Raw genomic sequence first — 25,309 nt, forward strand, 5'->3', positions numbered from 1 at the left:
GTAAAGGCCCGGCAAGGTTCCACCCTGCAGCCGAGACCCGCCAGTGCCTCCACCACGGGGCATCTCAAGGTGGGCAAGCTCCGGTGCCGTGGCACCCCGCGCCGCTGCTCTGGCTGGTTCCCAGCACATCGGGCACCCGTCCCGCCGGGCCGCCCCGTGTGTCTGTCTGCAAGCGGCGGCGGGCGCGTTCCTGCCGCGCCGTGCCGGGAGCCCGGGGGACGCGGCGCCGCTGGCTCGCCGGCCCGCGAGGTGCCCTTTTGTTCGCCGGCGGGGCCCGCCGTGCCGCACAGGGGCCGGGGCGTGCCCGGGCTGCCGACGCCTGGCCGGCCTGGCCTCCGCGGGCGGGCGGGCAGTGGGGGCCTCCAGGCAGAAGGAATCGGCAGTGACATTCCCGTAGCCTGGAGACCGCCGTCCCTTTCAGCGGGCAGCGCATTTGAATAAGAATCGTGCACGGGGAAGGGGGGCCGCCGGCCGCCGCCATCCCCTTGCCGCTCCCGCCCCGGCTCATTTCTGCACGCCCAGCCCGGGGGGCAACAGGTCCCGCGTCGCCCTTGGCTTTGGCCCCGCAGGACGCCGCAGGACGCCAGGTACCGGGGTCTCGTGGGGCTCGGGAACCCCGGTGCCAGCACGCGGCCCCGCACCGCCTCGCCATCTGCCTTGGCACGGCTTCGAGCGGGGCCGGAGCCGGGGCAGAGCCGCGGTTCCTCTGCTGGCCAGATCCCCGCTGCCTGAGGCTCGCTCCTGCGTGGGGGCAGGAAAGATGTGCTTGGGCAGCGACGGGGCCAGGCTTTCATCCAGCGACTGCGAGGCTGGGAGCGGGCGGTACCGGGATGAAAGAAGCACAAAAGAGAGCGCCAACCTAAATTTAACAGCGGGACCCTGGCCAGCGGCAGAGACGACCTTGCCCAGCCGGCTCCGACATTTCTGGCTTCCCTTCCCGGCTGGCCCTGTCCCGGCACTGGGACCCCCCAAGGACACCAGTGGCACTCATAAGGATGGACCTGCCGCGAGCAGGGCAGGAGGGAGCATGGCACAGCTCCTGCAGGGTCTGGGGACGCAGGCATGGCTGTGCGCCCGGATCTGGGGCATTGCCACAGAGGTTGATGATGGGTGTCCCGCCGCGAGGGACTTTGGGACCCTGATTATCCACCCGACCTTGCTTCCCGGTGCTGGCCCCGGAGTGCATAGCTGCGCCAGAGCTGGGAGAGGCTAAGCCCTGGCCACTCCGCTCCCCATGCCGTACGCCATGTCCTGCTGCAGTGCTCTCTTTGTGTCTCCCCAGGCAGAGCTCACAGCTGCCCATGGACCTCCTGGCATTCGCTCTCCTCCTGGGTAGGCAGTGGCCTTGTTGGGGCACTGTGCATGGCTGGGCGCCCTGTGTACCCGTGGTGCCAGGGGTTGTGGTGGCCCTGGGACTCCAGCCCAGGCAGAGGAGATGGTAGTGATGACAATGCTCCCTGACTGGCAGGGCCTGACTGCCACAAATCCCAGTGAGGAATCTGGGCTGTGCTGAGCCTCTGTGGGATTAGCAAGCGCCTGACCTGGCTCCCGACTCCCCCCGTCACCACTCGGCCCCCTGAGGCTGACTAGCCCCCCAGGAGCACAGACAGCTCAGCCCCCTGCTCACCCCCACTGCCCGCTCGGCCCAAATCCCTGCCCCCACCCCCCCGGTCACGAGGCCCTGGCGCTGCTGCCAGCACCTTTCTGGGTCACAGAGCTTCGTGCTGCATCAGTGGGTCAGGTCATGGGGATGGGAGAGGATGGGACGGATGGATGGGGGTGGGTGCCAGATGGGTATGTACACTGCATGAGGGGTGCAGGGGGCATACAGAGGCCCTGGCACAGGTCCCAGACCATGCCCTCATTCTCTCTGCAGCAGGGGTGCCAGTGGGGGGGAGCTGGCAGGAGCCCGACCTCAGCCATGGCTGCTCCCGTGGCAGCTGCTACCCAGCCACCGGGAACCTGCTGGTGGGGCGTGCCTCCCGCCTGAGTGCCACCTCCACCTGCGGGATGGATGGGCCCCAGGAGTATTGCATCGTCAGCCACCTCCAGGTGAGCTCATCCAGCTCTGGCATGAGTCCAGCACAGCCCCAACACAGCTGGGCACTGCTGCAGCCTCCAGCCACCTGTCGCTGACGGTCTTGCACAGGACTCAGAGAAATGCTTCACTTGTGATTCGCGGGACCCGTCCCTGCCTGAGAGCCACCGTGTGGACAATGTCATCTACCTGAACAGCCCCCACGGCCAGCGGACCTGGTGGCAGTCAGAGAACGGTGAGGCTGGAGCAGCAGCAGGATTGTCCCGATGTGTGTGTGCCTTGGGGCTGCATTGCTCTGGTGCCTTGGGGGGGGGTTTGCTGGCCTCAGCCATCACCCCTCTGCTCCCCTCAGGGGTTGAGCATGTCAGCATCCGTCTGGACCTGGAGGGCGAGTTCCACTTCACTCACCTTATCATGAAGTTCAAGGTGAGTTCCAGTACATGGGTGTCTGGGATGGAGTGGGATGAGATGACATGGGATGGGCCCACAGAGGCTGCAAGGCCAGCCCCCATCCCAGCTGGGTTTCCCACAGACGTTCCGCCCTGCGGCCATGCTGGTGGAGCGCTCATCCAACTTTGGGCACAGCTGGAAGGTCTACCGCTACTTTGCCTACAACTGCTCCAAGCTCTTCCCCCACATCCCCGTCCAGCCCTTGGGGCTGGTGGATGAGGTGCTGTGTGACCAGCGCTACTCTGAGATCGAGCCCTCCAGCCACGGGGAGGTGCGTGCGGCTGGGGCAGGGCAGAGTTGGGGCCAGGAGGACAGGGAGTCTGGGCTCACCCCTCCATTTTTCCACCCAGGTCATCTTCAAGGTGCTGGACCCCTCCATCCCAGTGGCAGATCCCTACAGCCCGGAAATCCAGGGTGCATGGCCAGGGGTGCTGGGGCTGCAGTGCCAATGGGTGACAGGGCAGGTGTTGATAATGCCACTCCACCCCAGACCTGCTGCGTGTCACCAACCTGCGGGTGAATCTGACCAAGCTGCACACTCTGGGGGACAACCTGCTGGACACGCGGCGAGAGGTGCTGCACAAATACTACTATGCTGTGGATGAGCTGGTGCTACGTGGGAGCTGCTTCTGCCATGGCCATGCTGCCCACTGTGCCCCAGCACCTGGTGCCCCGACATCCTCCATCCCTGGCATGGTGAGTTGCGCACAACCGCATGGTGCCCGCTGGGACCTGGCAGTCATGCTGAGATGGGTGTTCCCCCACCAGATCCATGGGCGCTGTGTCTGTGAGCATCACACAGAGGGACTGAACTGTGAACGCTGCCAGGACTTCTATCACGACCTGCCCTGGCGCCCGGCTGAGGGCTCCAACACCAACGCCTGCCGCCGTCAGTGCTCTGTGCTGGCACTAGCACCATGCTGTGCCTAGGGGCTTGGGACCCCACACAATGGGTTGGGGGAATGGTGGTCCTGCATGTTTTATCTGGAGGGTTCAGCATCCTAGGGGCTGTGGCTTGGGACAGGGGGTTGAGGGTCCCATGTGCCATGTGCTGTGCTTTGAGGTTGGGGATGCTGCATGTATGGATGAGATGTGGGAGGAGGTCAGGCTGCTGCAGGCTGATATGTGGGGGGCAACATGGTGCATCTTGCTGGGGTGTGGGGCTGCAGTTTCTGCAGGCTAAGGCTTGAGGAGCTGGGGGTGGGAGAGTCCTGCAGGCTGGGATTTGGCCCTGGGAGTGCTGCCTGATGGGATTGAGGTGCTGCATGCCGTGTCACAGTGCTGTCCCCATAGGCTGTGACTGCAATGAGCACTCTCAGCAGTGCCACTTTGACATGGCTGTCTTCCTGGCTACGGGCAACACCAGTGGGGCTGTGTGTGACAGCTGCCAGCACAACACCATGGGCCGCCGCTGCCACCTCTGCAAGCCCTTCTACTACCGGCACCCCCGCTCTGACATCCGTGCCCCAACTGCCTGTGCCCGTGAGTGCCATGAGACCCCAGCTCCACAGCTCCCAGGGTCACCAGCACTGAGCCCTTGGTTGCTGGCGCTGGAGCTGGCAGCTGCAGCTCCTCGCGGTCTCCCTCTCTCTCTGCAGCATGTGACTGTGATCCAGCTGGTTCACTGGATGGAGGTGCCTGTGATGGGCACACAGATGTGGCACTGGGCATGATTGCAGGGCAATGCCGCTGCAAGGAGAACGTGGCCGGTCCCCGCTGTGACCGCTGCCGGCATGGTGCTTATGGGCTCAGCCACGGTGACCCACAGGGCTGCCAGCGTGAGCTCAGACCCAGGGATGGGCATGGGAGGATGTGGAGTGGAGGAATGGGGACTCAGGGATGGGATGGATGAATGAGGATGGAATAGATGTGGTTATTAGTGACATGGTGGACTTAGCTGCGCTTAATGCTTGGACTTAAAGATCCCAAACAATTCTATAGAAGGTCGTGGGTTGGAGGGGCAAGCGTGGAGGGATGGGGATGGTGGGATGAGTACTGCGGGGTGTGGGATGGAGGTGGAGGGATGTGGATGGAGGAATAGGGACAGGGAGATGATGATGGGAGGGACATGCAATGGGTAGGGAGAGTTAGGAAGTCTGTAGGCTGCCTGCCATGTGGCAACCCCTCACATGTGTGGGTTTGTGCATGTATGGAGGCAGCATGTAGGTGTGACCCACGGGGCACAGTGGCTGGCAGCTCCCCTTGTGACCCTATCAGCGGGGACTGCTACTGCAAACGCTTTGTGGCTGGGCGCTCCTGCAGTCAGTGCGTGGTGAGTCTCCCAGCCTGCCCTACAGCCTGCCCACAGCCTGCCCCACACCATGCTCTGTAACCCTGACTCACCCCAGCCTCGCAGCAACCCCCAGGGCCATGCTGCCCCCACGCCTGCCTTACATCACTCCTCTTTCTCACTGCAGTCGGAGTTCTGGGGCCTGAGCTATGATGTGGGAGGCTGTCGGCCCTGTGCCTGTGACTTCGGGGGAGCCTACAACAACCGGTGGGGCTCAGCACAACAGCCAGTGGGGCACAGGGTTGGGGTATCGGGAGTTGGGGACAGGGCTGGGGGTCACCCATGGAATGAGGGAGGGATGGGGATAAGGCTGGGGTGATAGAGGGGATTGGGATGGAGGGATGGAAGGAGAGATGGATGAAGACAGTGACAGACAGAGAGATGGACAGATGGATGGACAGGATGGTTGTCCTCAGGTGCTCCATGGAGGATGGAGCTTGTCCGTGTCGTCCACACCTCATGGGGCGGCAGTGCGACCAGGTACAGCCTGGCTTCTTCTGTGCCTCCCTCGACTACTACACCTATGAGGCTGAGCAGGCCACCGGCCACAGCCATGGCAGTCCCCAGCTCCCGGTAAGTCTCCTACTCCTACTGGGCTCCCTGTACCCTCAATCTGGGCTTGTGCATGGCTGTCACCATACTCCATGCATGGCTGTCACCATGCTCCATGCATGGCTGTCACCTTGTCTTGTGTGTGGCTGTCACTGTGCTCTGTGCATGTCTGCCCCCATGCATGGCCACCCATCCCCTGACCCTGTCCTGGCAGGGTGCCATACGGCCCGAGGTGCCCCAGGACTGCCTGGAGTATGACACTGGGGAGCCAGGGGAGCAGAAGGGACACCCACAACAGCAGCACAGCCCCTTCCATGCTTCCCAGTCTCATGCTCCCTCACGCCGCATCAGCCAGCAGCCCCCCAAGGTGAGGCCAGGGGGATGGGGCATGGCAGAGTGCTGTGGTGTGGGAGTGGAAGGGGAGCAGAGCCCTGGGAAGTGAGACCTAGCTGTGCCTGTGCCCTGCCCAGCCGGATGTGGAGGAGGTGGTGCGGGATGGCACTGGGCGCATGGTGACGTGGACAGGCCCAGGGTTTGCCCGCGTGCGGGACGGGGCTGGGCTGACCTTCCACGTGGACAACGTGCCCTACCCAATGGACTACGAGCTGCTGCTGCGCTACGAGCCTGAGGTGAGCACGGCCATGCCACGGCCACGGCCATGGTGTGTGCTGCATGGCACTGACACCACCTCGCCTGTCGCTGCAGTCAGCTGAGGACTGGGAGGCTGTGGTCAGTGTCAGCTCCCGGGTGCTGCCCACCAGCCCTCGCTGTGGAAACCTGCTGCCCTCTGAGCAGATGTACCGTGAGATCCTGCCTCACAGTCAGAGGTGGGAACGGGACGGGAAGGGATGAGGGTGGGATGAGGATTGGATGGGGATGGGAATGAAGATGGGAATGGAGATGGGAATGGAGAGGGTGTGTATCAAGACAAGGAGCCAGACAGGACAGGGATGAGGACACTCCCAGAACTGAAGGATGGGATAGAAACAGAGACAGTCTTACCATATGGGCAAGTGATAGGAATAGGGACAGGGACAAGGAAGGTGTTTGTGTCCTCCTGCTGTCCTCTGGCTGTCCCTATCGCCCTGTTGCATCCATGCCTGGACACCTGCCTCTGCACAGATATGTGCTGCTGTCCCGGCCCTTCTGCTTCGAGCCCAGCACCCCCTATGAGGTGACAGTGCGGCTTCAACGAGCTGGTGTCACCCAGCGACACCCCAGTGCCTTCATCCTCATTGACTCGGTGAGGGGAGGCCCGCTACCCCATGCCTGGGGTTCAGCAGGGATGGGGGACCATGGGTTGGGGTGGGAAGTGACCCCTGTTTGGGCTGCATGTGGGGTGGGGATGGAAAGATGGGATGGGAATAGAGACAGGATGGTGAAAGATAAGGGAATAGGAATATGAGATAGGAATGCAGATGGGATGAGGGTGTTGATGGGGATGGGACAGAGGATGGGGATATTAATGGGGTTGGGGATGTTGGTGGGGAAGGGGATATTAATGGGACTGGGGATGCTGATGGAGTTGGGGCTGATCTTAGGGATGTCAGCGGGGATGGGGACAAGGAAACTTGCAAGTATGCCACTTTGGGCGGGAGTTTCAATGGAGGTAGGGATGTTGATAGGGCTGGGACACTTCAGACCTCAGCAGGGTTGGGGTTGCCCCACGGCAGGTGAATCTGGCCTGGGGGCAGGGGCCAGGTCCCACACCTGGGGGTAGCTGTGCTTCCTCAGCCCTGTTTCCTCTTCCCTTCCCACTGCCCTGTGCAGTTGGTGCTCCTGCCGCAGGTGCTGGAGCTGCCAGGCTTCTCCGAAGCAGAAGCAGCAGCTCGCCGGGAGGAGCTGGAGCGGTACCGGTGCCTGGAGGCATTTCGCATGGCCCCACCACACACCCTGGCACAGGCCTGCACACGTCTGGTCTGCAGCGTGTCAGCCTTGCTGCATGGCAGGGCACTGCGTGAGTGGGGCACCCTGATGGGGTCTGAGACAGTGGGCAAGGGTAGAGCTATGCCTAATGGGGTGGATGGGGCCATGTCCATAGCAGGGGGGGCAGGAGTACCTGCAGCAATGGTTGGGATGGAGCCACGCCCATGGCAGGGGTGGAGAGGGTATCTCTGTGGTGGATCAGGATGTGATCGGGGTCGTTGCAGTGAGTCAGGATAAAGTCTTAACCATTGCAGGGGTGGGCAGGGTTACCCAGTGCAGCAGATCGGGATGAGGCCACGCCTGGTGGCAGGGTCAGACAAGGGAGTAGTGGCAGGGTGCAGGCAGGGTGCGGGTAGGGCAGCTACGACTCCACACTGACCCTGCTGCCCGCAGCCTGCCAGTGTGACCTGCAGGGCTCCCGCAGCAGCGAGTGCCAGGTGCAGGGAGGGCAGTGTGACTGCAAGCCTTACGTCCTTGGCCGGCGCTGCGACCACTGCGCTCCAAACAGCTACGGCTTTGGGCCCATGGGCTGCAGCCGTAAGTACTGGGATCTGCCAGAGATTCCTGTCCCTCTTGTCTGTCAGTCCAGCCGTGTTCACTTGTCTGCCTGCTTATCTGTCCATGCATGTGTCCATCTCAGCCTCACTGTCCTACAGCCTGTGGGATGGATCCTAGTACCCTCTGTTTGCATCTGTCTGTCCATCTGTCTGCTCACCTCTGCACCCACATGAGCCCTCCAGTGCTGTGGTTGGTATGCCCTGGCTGCCGGTCCCCTGCCTGTCTGTCTGTCTGTGCCTGCACCCCTGTGCCTGACTCAAGCCATTCCACCCGGCAGCCTGTGCCTGCTCCCCAGAGGGCTCGGTGTCACAGCTGTGTGATGCGGCGAGTGGGCAGTGCCGGTGCCAGCCTGGTGTTGTGGGCCGACAGTGTGACCAGTGCCAGCCTGGCCACTGGGGCTTCCCTGCCTGTCGGCCCTGCCAGTGCAATGGGCATGCTGAGCAGTGCGACGCCCAGACAGGCAGCTGCCTGCACTGCCGAGACCACACCGTGGGCCGACACTGTGAGAGGTGAGCCTGGTCAGGGGGGAAGGAGTGGGGTGGTATGAAATAGATACAACTGAATGTGATTAGATGGGGTGCAATGAGGTGGTAGCATGGGTTATGATAAAATGGGATGGATATGACAGGATGGGATAGGTTGGTGGGATGGGATGGGATGGATTGAGGTTGGATGGAATAATACAGTGGAGAGTGATGGGCTGGATGAAATGACGTGGAATAGCATGGCACTGCACGGCCAAGATGAGTTGGTGATATGAGGTACAATGGATGAGATGGACCCCCAGGACATTCACCTCTCCTCCTCACAGATGCCAGGATGGTTACTATGGGGACCCAGTGCTGGGCTCAGGGCAGCAGTGCCGGCCCTGCCCTTGCCCTGGCTACCCTGGCACACGGCACTACCATGGAAGTGCCTGCCATGCTGATGAGGAGACTCATCACATCATCTGTCTCTGTGCACCTGGATATGCTGGTGAGGGACAGAGTGGACACCATGCAGTAAGGACCCCTCAGCAGTGGAGCTGTGGGACCGCAGTACCCACAGCCTTCATCTCTCCACAGGGCCTCGCTGTGACCGCTGCTCCCCTGGCTACTTTGGGGCACCAGCAGTGGAGGGAGGTGTGTGCCGGCCCTGCCAGTGCAACAATAACATTGACACCAGCGACCCAGGGGCCTGTGACCCCCAGACGGGGCACTGCCTGCGCTGCCTGTACCACACCAGTGGGCCCCGCTGTGCCCACTGCCAGCCTGGCTTCTATGGCAATGCTTTGCAGCGCAGCTGTCGGCGTGAGTGGGACAGGAGGGCTGAGCTGGGGCTGTGCAAGGGTTGGGGGGATATGGGGGAAGTTGGTGTGATGCCAGGGTTTGGTGTGGGGGAGAGGCTTGTGGGATAGGGCATTGGGTTTCTAAGGAGCAGCTGGACTGGACTGGTTTTTGGGGCATCTGGAGTCTGGGACTTGTCAGGGGACAGGGCTCAGGGCTGGGCGCTGTAGAGTGTTGGGATCTGGTGGTTTGCAGCTGTGCATGGGTTCAGGGCCAGGTGGATTTGGGATGTGGGAATCAACTGCTGGGAGGGCATTACCTGGGTGGGGGGTACGATGAGAGCCCCACGTGGGCACACGCTCTCCTGCAGGCTGTGGCTGTGACCCACGAGGAACTCTGGCTTCCCACTGCACTGCTGGCACCTGCACCTGTGACCGTAGCACAGGTGCCTGCGCCTGCCGGCCCAACGTGGTGGGCAAGAGCTGTGACCGCTGTATACCTCACTTCTGGAGCCTTGGGGGGACAGGGGGCTGTGAGCCCTGTGGCTGCCACCCCACCCATGCCCTGAACCCTGCCTGTGATGTGGTGAGACTCCCCAGCACCCTGGCATTACTCCTCTGCCCTCTCGGTACCTGGAGAGCCACCGACCTGACTGAAGACACTGCTCTTGCTGCAGGTGACAGGGCAGTGCCAATGCCAGCCTGGCTTTGGGGGCCGTGTCTGCTCTCAGTGCCAGGAACATCACTGGGGAGACCCTGAACAGGAATGCCAAGGTGGGGCCACATCCTAGGGACTGGGGACACAGAGGGTGTGGGGACATGGGATGTGTGGGTACAGGTGGGATTCTACAGACATGGGGGAACCTGTTGACATGGTGGGAGACTCTAAACGTGGGGCCCCTGGAGAGACAGTGGGACACTGGGGTCTCAGGAGATCCTGGGGACATGACATCATGGGGACATAGTGGGCCACATGAGACAGGGGGGATCATGGAGCTGTTGTGTGATGCTGGGGACATGATGAGATCCTTCAGACATGGGGGACTTTGGAGATAGTGGGATGCTGGGGACATGGTGGGACCCTTCAGACATGGGGGACTGGAGACAGTGGGATGCTGGGGACATGGTGGGACCCTTCAGACATGGGGGACTGGAGTCAGTGGGATGCTGGGGACATGGTGGGACCCTTCAGACATGGGGGACTGGAGACAGTGGGATGCTGGGGACATTGTGGGACCCTTCAGACATGGGGGACTGGAGACAGTGGGATGCTGGGGACATGGTGGGACCCTTCAGACATGGGGGACTTTGGAGACAGTGGGATGCTGGGGACATGGTGGGTCTCTGACCACATGAAGGACTTAGAGGACCCTGAGTACCTGGTGGGTTTGTGGGAACATAGGAGATCCTGAGTACATGGTGGCACTCTGGAGACACAGTGGGACGCTCTAGGGACAAAGGAGTCTCTAGGGAGGCTGGGACATGCTGCTGCCTGTCTCCACAGCCTGTAAATGTGAGCCACTGGGCGCTGAGAGCCCACAGTGCGATCAGGCCAGTGGCCAGTGCTGGTGCCGGCCAGGCTTTGGGGGGCTGCACTGTGACCGCTGCCAGCGTGGCTACCAGGAGGCCTTCCCGCACTGCTCGCCCTGCCACCCCTGCTTTGGGCGCTGGGACCCAGCCCTGGACAGCCTGCGAGATGTGCTGCGGCATCTTGGGGCTCAGGTGCGGGCACTGCGGGAGGGGCAGTCTGCACCCCAGCTCAGCCCCCGCCGTCTGCGGGCACTGCAGGAGGCCCTGGGGCATGTGGAGCAGCTGCTGCGAGGTCAGGTCAGCCCTGGTGGCCGCCTCCTCGATGGGCTACCCGGGAGGCTGGATGGCACCAGGCAAGTGTGCAAAGTGGCTGGGGTGAGGGGGAACTCCGTTTTGTCACTCAAAAAGGATTGTGACCCTTCTTCCTCCACAAAGGACGGAACTGGATGACTTCTGGAAGCAGCTTCAAGAGCTGGAGCAACATCTAGACCAGCTGGCACAGGCAGATGTGCGGCAGCTCGACCAGCTAGCTGGGCTGAACCGCAGGCTGGGAGGTCTGAACCGAACTGCCTCGCACCTCCAGATCCTCCTCAGCACTGTAGCAGCAGCGGGATTCGGTGGTAAGAGCATCTGGTGAAGATTTGGGAGTTTGGTGGTATCCACTCCAGGCAGACCCTGACACTGTCACCTGCAGAATCGTACCGCGGCATCCTGGCAGCAGTGGAGAGCTCCCGGCAGGCAGAGGTGGCGGCCAATGGCACAGTCAGTGAGCTAAGCAGGTCGCAGGCAACGCGGCGAGTGGCCGAGCGGGCGCTGCGGCAGCGGGGCGCTGCTTTCCGACGTGGCACAGTGGCAGAGCGGAAATCCTTGCGGGAGGTGCAGAAACGGGTGATGGGACTCAGTGTTGCCAGGATCAATGAGAAGGTGAGAGCAGGATCGGTATAGGGCAAACATAGAGGGGAGCCACAGGCAGCAGATGGACTCTCCCCCTGTGTGGCGATGAGCTGTTGTCTCCAACGTTGCCATCACTGCAGATTTGTGGCACACCCGGGGACCGGAGCTGTGAGCAAGCACCTTGTGGAGGAGCCTTGTGCCAGAATGATGCAGGGACACGGCATTGTGGTGGCTCAGGGTGCACAGGGGCACTGCCCATCTCGGCTCGAGCCCTGAGCAACGCCCGTAATACCTCACAGCAGCTGGAGGTGGCCTTGGGGAAGCTGAGTGATATGGCACAGAAGGTAGAGATGGTGACTCCATAGTGCTTTTTGAGGTCCCTCTGTGCTCCCTTTCATGTCCCACTTATGCCCTTTTCGTGTCTCATTGATGTCCCCTTGCACATTGCACTTGTGCCCTTCCCATGCTCCAAGTATATCCTATGCTGTGTGTCACTCTTAATGCCACTTGTGCCACTTGTGTGCTCCCTTCGGCCACTGCTGCACCCCCTTGTGCATCCCTTCTATGTCCCCTTCCGTGCCTCCTCTACCCTATTGCACACCACCTCATGTTCCCTTGCATGCTCCCATCTTATCCCTGTGTGTCCCTTTGTATCCCCTGCCCACATCCCACACCACTTGCCAGGGCCACCCTGTGCCCCCAGCTCACCTCATGCCTCCCAGACACAGGAGGTGCAGGAGCTGGTGCGAGGGGCACAGAGCCAGGCAGAGGAGGTTCTGGGGCAATCGCAAGCTGCCCGCAGCCGTGTGGAGAAGGCAGTGGCTCAGCTTCGGGACTTCATCCGCCAAATCAAGGCCTTCCTGGCAGGTAGCATTGGCATGGGATGGGCGTGTGGGCATGACAGGGCTTAGTGTGCCCACTCTGAGCCCTGACCTCACCCTGATCCTGTATCCCTGTAGAGGAGGGAGCTGACCCAGGCAGCATTGAGCTGGTGGCCCAGCAGGTGCTGAACATCTCCTTGCCTAGCAGCCCCAGACGGATCCAGGAGCTCATGCAGGAGATGCGGGAGAGCATCAGCCAACTGGAGGGGGTAGATGCAGTGCTAAAAAGCACAGAGCAGGGATTGGCTGTGGCCAGGGGACTCCTGACACAGGGGCAGAATGCCAGGTAAGTGGCAGGTGATATGCCACGATAGGTAGAGGGTTGGGGTTCATGCTGGCAGGTGCTGGAGCTGCTTGTGCTGCTGCAGGGAGCGAGCAGAAGTTGTGAGGGATGAGTTGGCGGGGACACAAGAGGCACTGGAGGTGGCACAGGCACAGGCAACGGCAGCAGGGAGCACCTTACAGAGTGCCAGGGATGCCATTCGGGCAGCTGAGAGCAGAGCCAAGGAGGTGAGGGGCACTGGGGCTGCTGGTACACTGGGGCTGGGGGAGTGGAGCATGTGTTGCTGCCATGACTGGGAAATGAGAATGGTGTTCATTAAGGTGGTTGGGTGCTTTGGGCACTTTTCTATTGGCAGTCGTGTGTCCAGCAAGAGTAGGAAAGTGGTACTCAGTACTGGTGAGGCTCCACCTCAAACACTGCGTTCAGTTCTGGGCCTCTCACTACATGAAAGACATTGAGATGCTGGAGCATGTCCAAAGAAAGGCAAGGAAGCTGGTGAAGGGTCTAGCACAAGTCATGTGAGGAGCAGCTGAGGAAACGGGTTGTTTAGTCTGGAGAAAAGGAGGCTGAAGGAGGTGCTTAACTGCCTGAAAGGAGGCAATAGGGAGATGGTGGCTGGTCTCTTCTCCCAGGTAACAGGCCATAGGACAAGAGGAAATAGCATTAAGGTGTGTCACGGGAGATTTAGTTTGGACATTAGGAAAAGAATGCTTCACCAAAAGGGTTGTCAAGTGCTGTAATAGGCTGCCAAGGGTAGTGGTGGAGTCACCAGTCCCTGGAGATATTTAAAATATATGTAGATCTAGTGTTAAGGGATGTGGTTTAGTGGTGGACTTGTCAGTGTTAGGTTGATGGTTAGACTCGACGTTCTGAAAGGTCTTTTCCAGCCTAAATAGTTGTTTGACTCTATGCTTGGGGCAATAAGGTTAGTGCTGTAGGGGAACTGGGAGTAATGGGGTTGGTGCTGTGATAAGCAAGACTGATGCCACAACAAGGGTAACAAGGCTGATGCTGGGGGACATGGATTGTGTAGGGTGGGTCCCGTGGGTTTGCCAAGACTGGGGCTGGCACCATGGGCATGGTGGTTGCTGCGCCCATTGGCAGCCAGTGCCCATGACTGCCTAGGTGGAGCGCAGGCTGAAGGCGCTGGAGGGGAAGGAGTCACGAGTGCAGCGACGGCTGCAGGAGCTGGCGCGGGGCATCACCACCCTGGAGGAGCAGGGCTGGGACACCCACCGTGTGGCCCAGCAAGCCAAGGACAGGGTGCAACATGCCACTGCCACCTCTGGGACTCTCAATCATGTAAGCCCTGGCCTTGCCTGGCTACAACACAGCATCCAATGATACGAGGTGCTGGCAGAAGACTCGTCATTGCTGTGCTCTCGTACCACCAGGACCTAGCACAGGTGGCACAGCGCTACATGGTGCTGAAGAGCCGGGTGAGTGGGCTGGCTGGGGTGTCCGGTGGGGCCCTGCAGCGAGTGACGCGGCTGACGGCAGAGGCCAAGGACCTCCTGGACAAGGCCAGCAGCAGCAAGAGGAAGCTGGAAGGTGAGTGGGGAGCATGTTGTAGGGGGCACTCTCTACCGTTCCAACCCTCCTTGGTGCCTGCCTCCCCATGTTTGTCTCCACTGGGCAAGTCCCACCCGGTGCCTCAAGGGAGAAGGGGATGGTGACACGGCAGGGACCTGCACCCTGACTGTGACCCCATCTCACAGAGCTGGAGCAGCACTTCGGGGCCAATGAGCGAGCAATGGCGGCAAAGGCAACGCGACTGCTGGCGTTGGAGCAGCAAGTCTGGGGGCTGCTGGAGGAGATCCAGGAGAAGGCCAATGCTTATGCCACCTGCTAGCGACCGGTGGCAGGGCTGAGGGCCGGTGTCTGCTCCTGCCTTACAGACCCCCAGGGCCTGGGGTTCTCATCCCTTCCGTGGGTGCCTGTAGCACAGCTGCACCTGCAAATAAAGCCCTCAACAGTGGCTGCTGTGTCTGTGCTTCCTCCTGCCTGCCCTCCTGCCTCCCTCCTGCCTTTCTCCTCCTGCCTGCCCTCCTTCTGCCCGCCACTGGCCGCGCCCGCGCTCCCTGCTCCGGATCCGCCCCGCGCTTTCCGCGCAGCCCCGAGCTCGGAAGGGAGTGGGGGGGGAGCGGGAGGGACCGGGACTGGGAAGGGAACCGGCGGGGCGAGACGGGAACGGGACGGGACGGGACCGTGGGGCACCTGCCGAGCGGCCACTTTGCGCCTTCTTTGCGCGCCTTTTGCGCCCCCTTTGCGCGCTCCAGTCGCGCCCCGCCATGCAGCGTCCCGGCGCCCTCCTGCTGCTGCCGCTGCTAGTCGGTGAGTCCGCGCCCCCCATCCCCCATTCCTGTCCGGTCCCCCCCACCCCGGTCCTCATCCCGGCCCCGCCGCCACGTTTCCGGGCGGCCGCGGAAGGGGCCCCGGGCCCCCGTCCCGTCCCCCTCTACCTCAATCGCCCGCTGCCCCCGCAGGGCTGGGCAGGGCCCCGGCTCCCGACTCCCCCCAGGGCTGTGCTCGCGGCAGCTGCTACCCTGCCACCGGGGACCTGCTGGTGGGAAGAGCCCCCCGCCTGAGTGCCACCTCCACCTGCGGGATGCGTCGGCCACAGCACTACTGCATCGTCAGCCACCTTCAGGTGAGCGGCACACAGACCAGCATGGGGGGCCAGGGGGACTGGGTGGAGTTGGGGGCACAGAACGGTGATGGACACACACTGCCGAGCCTCCCTCTTGCAGGAGGAGAAGAAGTGCTTCGTCTGTGATTCGCGGCGGCCCTATGATGCCCGCACCAATGCCAACAGCCACCGCATCGAGAACGTGGTCACTACCTTCGCTCCCCGCCCCAAAAAAGCCTGGTGGCAGTCCGAGAATGGTGAGCAGTGGGTGGGGGCAGTGAGGTGTCCCGGGAGGGCTCTCCTTCCCTTCCTCCCACCCGAGGAAGTGTGACTCAGACAGCGGCTGCAGACGCGCCCCTGGACGGCGGCCGGGTGGGGAGGGTGAACCCCAGAGACCCACGTCTGGCAGCTCTCCTCAGTCGTGCATGCCGTCCCCAGGCGTGGAGCATGTCAGCATCCAGCTGGACCTAGAGGCCGAGTTCCACTTCACACACCTCATCATGACCTTCAAGGTGGGTGTTGGGACATGAGTACCCATGGTGGGACAGGACAGGATGGGATGAGATGGGGTGAAGTCCATGGGGCATGCAGGGCTGGCCTATGTCTGAGCTGGGTGTCCCACAGACGTTCCGCCCTGCGGCCATGCTGGTGGAGCGCTCAGCCGACTTCGGGCGCACCTGGAAGGTCTACCGCTACTTCGCCTACGACTGCGCCACTGCCTTCCCCAACATCCCTCGTGGGCCCCTGCGCCGCATTGACGATGTCATCTGCGAGTCCCGCTATTCTGACATCGAGCCCTCCACTGAGGGGGAGGTGAGGCCCTGACAACACCCCAGGAGGGCTGAGGGACACCCGTGGTCTCCCCTCATCATCTTGCTGTCCCTCCAGGTGATCTACCGGGTGCTGGACCCCGCCATCCCCATCCGGGACCCTTACAGCTCTGCCATCCAGAGTGAGTTGCCTTCCCCCGGCTCCTGCCTGGCTGCTCTATTTTGGGCTCAGCTATTTCGGCTGTCTCCCTGCTCTGAGCCCCGTGGCAGGGTCAGGACTGGACCAAGCTTCTGGAGTGCCTTCTGCAGGGCTCACCCCATTCCTCACTGCTGTGGGAGCAGCTAAAGTTTGGGGTTACAGAGGGTGATGGCTGCTCCAGAGCTGAGCCCAATGCCAAGTAGTGGCTGCAGTGCAGGATGGTGTCAGGGTAGGGAAGTTGGTCTGGGTGCAGGATGCAGTGGGTTAATCGCCCAGGGCTAAATTTAGTCTGGGAGCAAGAGGGAGGAATCTGCAGGGTAGGGCTGCTGGGAAGCTGCAGTCCTGAAGAGCTTCCTTCTGTCCTGCCAGGGCCTGGGCCTGGGCAGAGATGTACTCCAGGCACAGCATGCAGCCCTGATGCTCAGAAAAGTGTCCTTGTCCACTTGTTCTGCACTGGTGGGCTCTCAGCCTGCATCTGCTGAGGGATGCTGCAGGGCTCCAGCCTGTGCACAGCCTGACCATGCACAACTCTGCATGGGAGCCAAACCAGTGTGGCTCATGCAGCCCAGCCTGGCCATGTACAACCACATGTGTGTGAGCCAAGCCATGCACAGCCTGAAGGTGCAATCCATGCCCAGCTCTGTCGAGTTAGCTACAGCCCTCATGGCCAAGCACAGCCTGCCCTAGATGTGCCCCACAGAGCCAAGTGGTGTGTGGACAAGCCCACCTGCCCTGTGCCAGTATGGGTCTCTCCTGATTCCAGACCTGCTGCGTGTCACCAACCTGCGTGTAAACCTGACTAAGCTGCACACACTGGGGGACAACCTGCTGGACACGCGACGTGAGATCCAGGAGAAGTACTACTATGCACTCTATGAGCTGGTGATGCGTGGGAACTGCTTCTGCTACGGGCATGCCTCTGAGTGCGCCCCACTCAGTGGAGCCCCTGCCACCACTGATGGCATGGTAGGGCAAGCTGGCCCCATGTACCCTGATGGAGGCGAGTAGCTACGTTGCCCCATCCCACAGCCCCTCACCATGGTGTCCTGATAGGTGCACGGGCGCTGCGTCTGCAAGCACCATACACAAGGACTGAACTGTGAGCGCTGCCAGGATTTCTACCATGACCTGCCCTGGCGCCCAGCTGAGGGCTCCAGCACCAATGCCTGCCGCCGTGAGTACCCCGTGAGACTCCTGGCACAGGGATCCTGGTGCCAGGGCTGGCAGGCTGTGCCATGCTAGGGGGTTTGAGATGCTGCATGCTGGGATGTGGTTAGGGAAAATGACGTGTTGCAGACCATCTGAGGGTGGGTTGGGATGATGCAGGCTGCAGTTCCGGGATGTTTAGGGTTGGGGCACTGCATATTGGAGTAAGGGAAGGCAGGACTGTAGAGGTTTGGTACTGAGAGTGCTGCCTAACATAAGAGGCGTTAGGGTGCCATGTGCCATGCTGCAATGCCATCCCTGCAGGCTGCGACTGCAATGAGCACTCGCGGCGGTGCCACTTTGACATGGCTGTCTTCCTGGCCACTGGGAATGTCAGTGGGGCTGTGTGTGATGGCTGTCAGCACAACACCATGGGCCGCCGCTGCCATCTCTGCAAGCCCTTCTACTACAAGGACCCCAGCAAGGACCTACGGGACCCCACAGTGTGCCGAGGTTGGTGCCAGGGTATGGACGGTGCCAGGCTGGGCCTGGGGCCCTCAGAGTGCTGACCCTGTTTGCATCCCCAGCCTGTGACTGCGACCCCGATGGCTCTCTGGACGGGGGCCTGTGTGACAGCGCTGATGACCCAGCCCGTGGATTGATTGCGGGGCAGTGCCGCTGCAAGGAGCATGTGGCTGGTCCCCGCTGCGACCGCTGCAAACCTGCCTTCTTTGGCCTCAGTTCTGCCAACCCACAAGGCTGCCAGCGTAGGTACTGGGGTAGCACCAGCCAGGGCCAGGCATGTGGCTTGACCCCAGTAGACACTTCTGGCTCTCCATGCAGGATGTCAGTGTGACCCCCGTGGCACAGTGGCTGAGGGCAGCCAGTGTGACCCTGTCGGCGGTGAGTGTTTCTGCAAGCGGCTAGTGACCGGGCACAACTGTGAGCAGTGTCTGGTGAGTAAGGCTGTGCTAGGGCCCACACATAGTGCTCAGGGGCTGTGCATGGTGCTTGAGACTGTGGCACTTCCACCACGTGCTCCCTGACACCCTTGTCCTTGGCAGCCTGAGCACTGGGGACTAAGCCACGACCTCCCAGGCTGTCGGCCCTGCAACTGCGACGTAGGAGGTGCCCGCAACAACCTGTGAGTCTTTATGAGAATACAGGGCATGAGGGGCTTCTTTGCTGGCACTGAGGCTGATGGTTCTGCTGGGGCACTAGGTGTTCCATGGAGACAGGGCAGTGCCAGTGCCGCAGCCACATGGTGGGACGACAATGTGATCGGGTGGAGCCTGGCTACTACCACATCAACCTGGACCATTACACCTATGAGGCTGAGGATGCTCAGCTGCATCAGGTAAGGGATGAAGGTGGCTCTGAGAGGACATCAGACAGAGTAGGGCACTGAATAGCTCTTTGCAGGGTTCCCAGGCCAACAGGCACTGCTCCAGGGGGGCAGCAGGTTGGAGTGATGCCTGCCAGCCAAGGCAATTTTGGGGTCTCATTCTGCATCCCACTCCCATCAGGGCTCAGTGGTGGAACGTGAGCCCCCCACAGAGCACCCAGCTTCGTGGACAGGGACAGGCTTTGCCCGCATGCTGGAAGGTGGCTGGGTGGAGTTCCATGTGAGCAACGTGCCTTTTTCCATGGAGTATGATGTAATCATCCGCTACGAGCCCCAGGTGAGTACCAGTGGTCATGGCGAAGCTGGTGGTGAGATGTATCATCAAACTGGGAGGCAGTGCAGGGGAGCACTGGGCAGTAAGGCTTTTTGACACAACCCCTTCTCTGCTGGCAGCACCCAGAGCCCTGGCAGGAGGTGAGCGTGAGGGTTCTGCGCCCCAGTCCTGTCTCTCCCAGCAGCCGTTGTGGAAATACCATCCCAGCTGATGATCAGCTTTCCACCAGCCTCCCCTCTGGTGCCAGGTGAGTACCTCATTGGGGCTGGGCTGTGCTGGGGTTTGTGGGAGGCACTTAGCTACCTGCACTCTGCTTTGCACCCCCAGGTACGTGGTGTTGCCCCAGCCCATCTGCCTGGAGCAGGGTGTCTCCTACACTCTTCGCCTGGAGCTGGGCTGTGCCACCTCTCGTCAGGATCCTACTGCCAATGTGCTCATTGATTCGGTGAGGGGCAGCTGGGCAGTGTGGTGGGGGACAGCAACCATTCAAGGGAGCAGGATGTGGCCATAGGGGACATAAGGAGAGACGGGCGTGACACCCCACTATCTTGCCCCTCCAGCTGGTGCTCCTGCCCCGTTACTCCTCACTGGAGATGTTCATCGCGGGTGACCCTGGTTCCATGGAGCGCCGGAAGACCTTTGAGCGGTACCGCTGTGCACAGCCCTTCCATGCTGCAGGGCCCTCGCCTGTGGCTGAGCCCTGCTCCAGCCTTCTGCTCAGCCTCTCAGCCATCCTGCATGACGGGGCACTGCGTGAGTACAGCCCCACACCCTGTCCCATGCCCCATGTCTAGTCCTGCACCCTGTCCCATGCCCCATCCTATGCCCTGCGGCACTTGTGGCTCACCCCACTCTCTGCCCACAGCCTGCCTATGCGACCCCCAGGGCTCAGTCAGTGCCGAGTGCCAGCCTCAGGGTGGGCAGTGCCAGTGCAAACCCAATGTCATGGGACGGCGCTGCCACCGCTGCTCCCCAGGAACCTTTGGCTTCGGGCCCAATGGGTGCCGAGGTGAGTACCATGAAGCTATGCCAGCCCAGCTTAAGAGGATCTGGGGCACCCTAGGGCTGGGGTGCTGGGGAAGGATGCTCTTTGCAGCCTGGAGTCAAACACTGTGGGTGCCTTGCCTTTCAGCATGCCAGTGTAGCAGCGAGGGCTCAGTGAGCGCTGTCTGCGACAGCATCACAGGGCAGTGCTCCTGCCGTGAAGGTGCCCATGGTCAGCGCTGCGACCGCTGCCAGCCCGGCCACTGGGGCTTCCCCATGTGCCGGCCCTGCCAGTGCAATGGGCATGCTGAGAGCTGCGACCCCCAGACAGGCAGCTGCCTGCGCTGCCGTGACCACACAGATGGAGAGAGGTGCCAGAGGTATGTGGGGTGTGTGCCCAGACTGGGAAGGTATGCTGCCAGCAGGTCTGGATCGGGCCAGGGTGCTACTGGCAGCCCTGGGTCCTGCTGACTGCTTGTCCTCAGATGTGCACCTGGGCACTTTGGGAACCCTGCACTGGGCTCTGGGCAGCACTGCAGACCTTGCCCTTGCCCCGAGGGGCCCAGCAGCTCCCACTATTTTGCCGCCTCCTGCTACCAGGACAGCCGCTCTCGGCACGTTGTCTGTCACTGCAGCCCCGGATACACAGGTGGGTGTCCACAGCAACATGCTCAGTGCCCTCGCAGATTCCCCTTCCTCAGCTATTGACCAGCTCTTTGTTCTGGCAGGACCCCGCTGTGATGAGTGTGCCCCTGGGTACTATGGGGACCCACTGCAGCCTGGTGGGCGTTGTCTGCCCTGTCAGTGCCACGACAACATCGATGTGACGGATCCAGAGGCATGTGACCGGCGCACAGGGCACTGCCTGCGCTGCCTCTACAATACAGCAGGGCCCCACTGTGCTGAATGCCAGCCTGGATACTACGGGGATGCCACGCGGCACAGCTGCAGGCGTGAGTACCCACAGTCGTGCAGACAGACCTGCCTCCAGGGCCTGACATGTCCCTGGGGACTGCGCACGCCTGTGTCTGTCACCTCACTGTGCTGCGGTGAGCAGTCTGGGGTCCCTGCAGCCCTCCCCTGTTCTGGGCTGTCTCCTCTGCCCAGCCCTGTCACTGTGATGCCATCCTTGTCCCCATACCAAACTTGTGCCATTCCACCTACATCCTCATCTCATGCCCATTCTGTCCCCATTGCCATCACGTCCTCACTGCCACCCTGACTCTGTCCCTGACTCTATCTTGTCCCTGTCCCATCTCCATCTCATGCTCATCAATGGTCTTTATCCTGTTCCCACTCAATCTTTGTCCAGTTCCTACCACGTCCCTGTCAAGTCTGTCACCATCCTGCCTCCACCATCACCTATCACCATCCCAGTTTTATTCCTGCCTCTGTCCCCATACCATCTGTGCCACCTCCCATCTCTATCCCAGTCTCATCCCCACCCTGTTCTTGCCTGTTCTCTATCCTCACATCCCTGTCCTCACTGAGCACCCGTCTAATTTCAGGTTGCTCCTGTAATGCACTGGGCACCATTCCCAGCACATGCGGGCCACAGCAGTGCCAGTGTGATGGGCGCAGTGGGCAGTGCCACTGCCTACCCCATGTGGAGGGCCAGACCTGTGACCGCTGCAGCCCCAACTTCTGGAACTTGAGCAGTGGGCAGGGCTGCCAACCATGTGCCTGCCATCCCCAATATGCTCTGACATCTGCCTGCAACCAGGTGAGACACAGCAGTGACAGAGTATGGGGGGGATGGGAATGGGCTAGGGAACTGTGGCAGCAGTGCCAGCCTTGGCCATGCTGTGTCTTTCAGTTCACAGGGCAGTGCTCATGCCGGCCAGGCTTCGGGGGCCGGACCTGTTCTGACTGCCAGGAGCACCACTGGGGTGACCCACGGCAGCAGTGCCGAGGTGAGAGCTGGTGGTGTGGGTTAGGGAACTGTGGCAGGCCCCACAGTGCCCTGACATCACTCTCCCTGCAGCCTGCGACTGTGACCCCCGTGGTGTTGCCAGTCCCCAGTGCCACCGAAGCAGCGGCCACTGTGACTGCCGGCCTGGCATCTCTGGAGTCCGCTGTGACCAGTGCACTCGAGGTTTTGCCGGGACCTTCCCTGCCTGCCAGCCTTGCCACCCCTGCTTCGGGGACTGGGACCGAGTGGTGCAGGACCTGGCTGCCCGCATCCGGGCACTGGAGCAGCGTGCCAGCCTCCTGCAGCACACTGGGGTTGCCAGTGCCTTTGGTGGCACCTTTCAGCGGTTGGAGGAGAGCCTGGCCACCGTGCATGATGTGGTGGCTGCCCGCAATGCCACTGCTGCCACAGCCACCCACCTGACACACACCATGGAGGGGCTGCGGTGAGCACCCAGCATGGGGCCTGGCTCCCAGGGTGGCCTTGGTGGTGGGTTGTCACCCTCTTCCCTTGCAGGCAGCAGATTGGGGCGGCGACGGAGAGGCTGACACAGCTGGAGGGAGAGCTGACAGCCACCCAGGATGCCAACTTCAATGCCAGCCATGTGCTGAGTGCAGTGGACCGGGGTGCACGTGCCCTTAATCACAGCCTGCAGGACTTGGAGCAGAGGCTGCACGCCCTCAAGACCTCCAACTTTCTCGGTGAGCTGCGTTGCAGAGGCAGGCCAGGGCAGTGGGGCTGTGGCTGGAGGGCTGATGGTGCTCCTGCCCCCCTCAGGTGCCTATGACAGCTTCCGCCAGTCCTATGAGGAGTCACGAGAGGCGGAGCGCTGGGCAGATGCCTCCACCCGCGCTGTGCCCAGCCCGGTCAGCACCTCAGCAGCTACCCGGCACCACACCGAGCAGCTCCTGGCCAGCCGGCGGGACGACTTCAATCGTCAAAATGCAGCCAGCCGACGGGCACTGGTGGACCTGGCAGCGAGGGCGCGGGCACTGAGCCTTCACCCACTCAATGAGAAGGTGGGATATGGGACAGGGACAGGGAGGATGGCGCCTAGAGCCGTCCCAATCCAGTGCTGCTTTGCAGGTGTGCGGTGCCATGGGTGACGTGCCCTGTGCTGAGAGCCCCTGCGGGGGAGCTGGCTGCCGAGATGAGGACGGGAGACGGCGCTGTGGGGGTCTGAGCTGTGGTGGGGCCGTGTCCACGGCTGACAGCGCCCTGGACCGGGCACGCCTTGCCCAAGAGGAGCTGCAGCAGGCTGCTGGTGACGTGGCTCAGCTCTCCCACAAGGTGCGAGGCACATGAGTGCTGGTGGGAATGGCTCGGCTGTGCCCTCCAGTCTTTGGGCAGGGCACTGAGGATCTCTGACCCCGCTCAGGTGGCTGAAGCCAAGGGAAAGGCAAATGAGGCCCAGATGCGAGCACAGGCAGCCCTGGACAAGGCGAACCAGATCAGGGCCCGTGTGGAGAGCTCCAACAAGGAGCTGCGGGAGCTCATCAGCCACATTAAAGCCTTCCTGAGCCGTGAGTGCTGGTGTGCCAGGGAGGCTTGCCACCGCTGCCTGGCACTGTGTGATTCTACACCTGTATTGCACCTGCACTGCACCTGCACTCTGCTGCATTACATGGCTCTTGCACTGCACTTGGGCTGTAGCACCCTTCCACCACACAGTCCTGAACCATGCTGCATTGCATGTGCCCTGCCCCTTGATCATCCCCATCATCCCTTGTCATGCCCCATGCTCCCTCCCGGTAGCTCCCCTCTGCCCTTCGCCACCCTTTGGTCCACCTGTCCCCTCTGCCCCAGGGTGCCCCAGGGGACAAACTGATGGCTCCTGCCCACAGAGGAAGGAGCTGATCCTGAGAGCATCGAGGTGGTGGCCAGCCGGGTGCTGGAGCTGTCACTCCCTGCTGCACCGGCCCAGATCCACCGCCTGGCTGAGGAGATCAAGGCACGGGTGCGCAGCCTGGCTAGGGTTGATGCCATCCTGGAGGAGACAGCTGGTGATGTGCGCCAGGCCAGGCAGGTGCTGCAGGATGCCCAGCAAGCCAGGTGAGCCTGGGGACATGGACCTGCAGCCCCTGCACAGTGACCTGCCAGGCCAGACTGGCTCTGAGGCAGTGCTGCCCTGGCTGCAGGTTGCGGGCAGAAGGGGTGCGGAGCACAGCTGAGGCAGTGCAGCAGTCTCTAGAGGAGGCACAGCAAGCCCAGAGCATGACAGAGCAGGCGCTGCACCATGCTGCTGGTGACATCCAGCACAGCGAGAGAGCCCTTGGCACTGTAAGAACCTCATGCCTATTACTCCGGGGATGGGCAGGACCCTCTCCACACCGTGGGCACCTTGACCATGCCTATCTGCCACACTACCCAGATGCAGACCCAGACGGCAAGTGCAGAGCAGCAGCTAGCAGGTGCCATGGGACGGATTAGGCTCCTGGATGGACAGATTGACTCCCTGAAGGTGAAACGTGCCAACAACAGCCTGGCAGCCACTCGTGCCCAGGAAGCAGCTGGTGTAGCACAGGACCGAGCTGGCGAGGCCAAGCAGGTGGGTGAATGAAAAGTGTGAAGGGCGTAATGATCCTGTAGTGTCCTACTGACCGTACCGGCTGCCCGGCAGGCGCTAGAGGGGCCACTGCGGGACCGTTACCGGACGGCGCAGGAGCTGGTGCAGCACAGGGCGCAGGGCGCACAGCAAGCAGGCAGACGAGCACAACAGCTGCGAGAGGAGGCTGCTGGGCTGCTACGGGATGCCCAGGGCAAGCTGCAGCGGCTGCGAGGTGAGGCTGGGCTAGGGAATCTGGGGAGTGGCAGCGGCGAGGGGCTGGGCTGATCGATGTCCTCGCTGTCCTCGCAGTGCTGGAGGAGGAGTACGAGAGGAACGAGCGGGTGCTGGACGCCAAGGCTGCCCAGCTGGGTGGGCTGGAGGCCAAGATGAGGGAGGTGCTGGCCTCCATCAACCAGCAGGTCCAGATCTACAACACCTGCCAGTGATTTCCTGGAGGGGCCCAGACCCCCAAACACCCTGCCCCCTGCTTGGCCTCTGCCTGCCCCAGTGGGCAGGTGGGGGCTGCCGCGCACCCCCCTGCGTGAATAAAGTTACAAAGCAAGACTGCCTCTCGTCGGTCCTGTGCCACGGGGCCCCGTGGCTTCCCGGGGTAGCCCCACGGTGGCCTCCCTAAGCCCATGGGATGGAAGCTGCTTGCACTTGCTAGCCGCCGCATGTAGGTCACTGCGGGGCCATAGACCAGCTGCGGGGTGGGGGACGGGCTGCGGAGCAAAGGGTTAGACCAATAGGCCCCGAACAGCGACCCACAGAGCAGA

At 61.9% G+C, this 25,309-nt stretch overlaps 2 protein-coding genes across 7 annotated transcripts; both read left to right on the forward strand.

Moving 5' to 3' along the window:
• Window positions 1-377: 377 nt before the first annotated feature.
• LOC135182603 (laminin subunit beta-2-like) lies at window positions 378-14,644 on the forward strand. 6 transcript variants are annotated; one of them, XM_064156899.1, is made up of 35 exons: window positions 385-587; window positions 1,283-1,332; window positions 1,877-2,052; window positions 2,150-2,273; window positions 2,391-2,464; window positions 2,571-2,759; window positions 2,839-2,902; window positions 2,979-3,184; window positions 3,257-3,377; window positions 3,782-3,970; window positions 4,087-4,266; window positions 4,648-4,760; window positions 4,906-4,985; window positions 5,195-5,351; window positions 5,545-5,697; window positions 5,801-5,959; window positions 6,036-6,157; window positions 6,453-6,573; window positions 7,101-7,287; window positions 7,650-7,793; window positions 8,092-8,323; window positions 8,626-8,789; window positions 8,879-9,103; window positions 9,450-9,664; window positions 9,756-9,852; window positions 10,583-10,961; window positions 11,044-11,228; window positions 11,303-11,532; window positions 11,643-11,846; window positions 12,225-12,369; window positions 12,462-12,669; window positions 12,752-12,893; window positions 13,792-13,968; window positions 14,061-14,217; window positions 14,385-14,644. In XM_064156899.1, the coding sequence occupies exons 2-35, from the start codon at window positions 1,302-1,304 to the stop codon at window positions 14,516-14,518; spliced, it is 5,484 nt and encodes a 1,827-aa protein (XP_064012969.1). In that variant the 5' UTR covers window positions 385-587; window positions 1,283-1,301; the 3' UTR covers window positions 14,519-14,644. The 6 variants fall into 6 exon arrangements, with proteins under 6 accessions (XP_064012974.1, XP_064012969.1, XP_064012972.1 ...); XM_064156902.1 differs by having other exon boundaries at window positions 1,880-2,052; XM_064156901.1 differs by having other exon boundaries at window positions 1,287-1,332.
• Window positions 14,645-14,833: 189 nt separating this feature from the next.
• Window positions 14,834-25,095, forward strand: LOC135182604 (laminin subunit beta-2-like). Its single transcript, XM_064156905.1, has 33 exons — window positions 14,834-15,000; window positions 15,153-15,316; window positions 15,417-15,552; window positions 15,734-15,807; window positions 15,920-16,108; window positions 16,184-16,247; window positions 17,028-17,230; window positions 17,318-17,438; window positions 17,735-17,923; window positions 17,998-18,177; window positions 18,254-18,366; window positions 18,475-18,554; window positions 18,632-18,767; window positions 18,937-19,092; window positions 19,209-19,336; window positions 19,417-19,534; window positions 19,650-19,842; window positions 19,955-20,098; window positions 20,222-20,453; window positions 20,559-20,722; window positions 20,802-21,026; window positions 21,582-21,796; window positions 21,890-21,986; window positions 22,058-22,430; window positions 22,502-22,686; window positions 22,763-23,004; window positions 23,072-23,275; window positions 23,364-23,508; window positions 23,830-24,037; window positions 24,124-24,265; window positions 24,357-24,533; window positions 24,606-24,765; window positions 24,843-25,095. The coding sequence occupies exons 1-33, from the start codon at window positions 14,958-14,960 to the stop codon at window positions 24,977-24,979; spliced, it is 5,337 nt and encodes a 1,778-aa protein (XP_064012975.1). The 5' UTR covers window positions 14,834-14,957; the 3' UTR covers window positions 24,980-25,095.
• The last annotated feature ends 214 nt before the right edge of the window (window positions 25,096-25,309 follow it).

This window comes from Pogoniulus pusillus, chromosome 16, assembly GCF_015220805.1.
Source record: "Pogoniulus pusillus isolate bPogPus1 chromosome 16, bPogPus1.pri, whole genome shotgun sequence".
Lineage (NCBI taxonomy): Eukaryota > Metazoa > Chordata > Aves > Piciformes > Lybiidae > Pogoniulus > Pogoniulus pusillus.

Excerpts from the sequence above, each read along its gene's own strand:
- LOC135182604 (XM_064156905.1), top strand. The coding sequence starts at position 14,958 with ATGCAGCGTCCCGGCGCCCTCCTGCTGCTGCCGCTGCTAGTCG. Across the intron at positions 15,001-15,152 it reads GCTGCTGCCGCTGCTAGTCG|GGCTGGGCAGGGCCCCGGCT; the intron begins GTGAGTCCGCGC and ends CTGCCCCCGCAG. Across the intron at positions 18,768-18,936 it reads AGGATGCTCAGCTGCATCAG|GGCTCAGTGGTGGAACGTGA; the intron begins GTAAGGGATGAA and ends CACTCCCATCAG.
- LOC135182603 (XM_064156898.1), top strand. The coding sequence starts at position 1,302 with ATGGACCTCCTGGCATTCGCTCTCCTCCTGG. Across the intron at positions 2,903-2,978 it reads CTACAGCCCGGAAATCCAGG|ACCTGCTGCGTGTCACCAAC; the intron begins GTGCATGGCCAG and ends ACTCCACCCCAG. Across the intron at positions 12,894-13,791 it reads CTGAGAGCAGAGCCAAGGAG|GTGGAGCGCAGGCTGAAGGC; the intron begins GTGAGGGGCACT and ends ATGACTGCCTAG.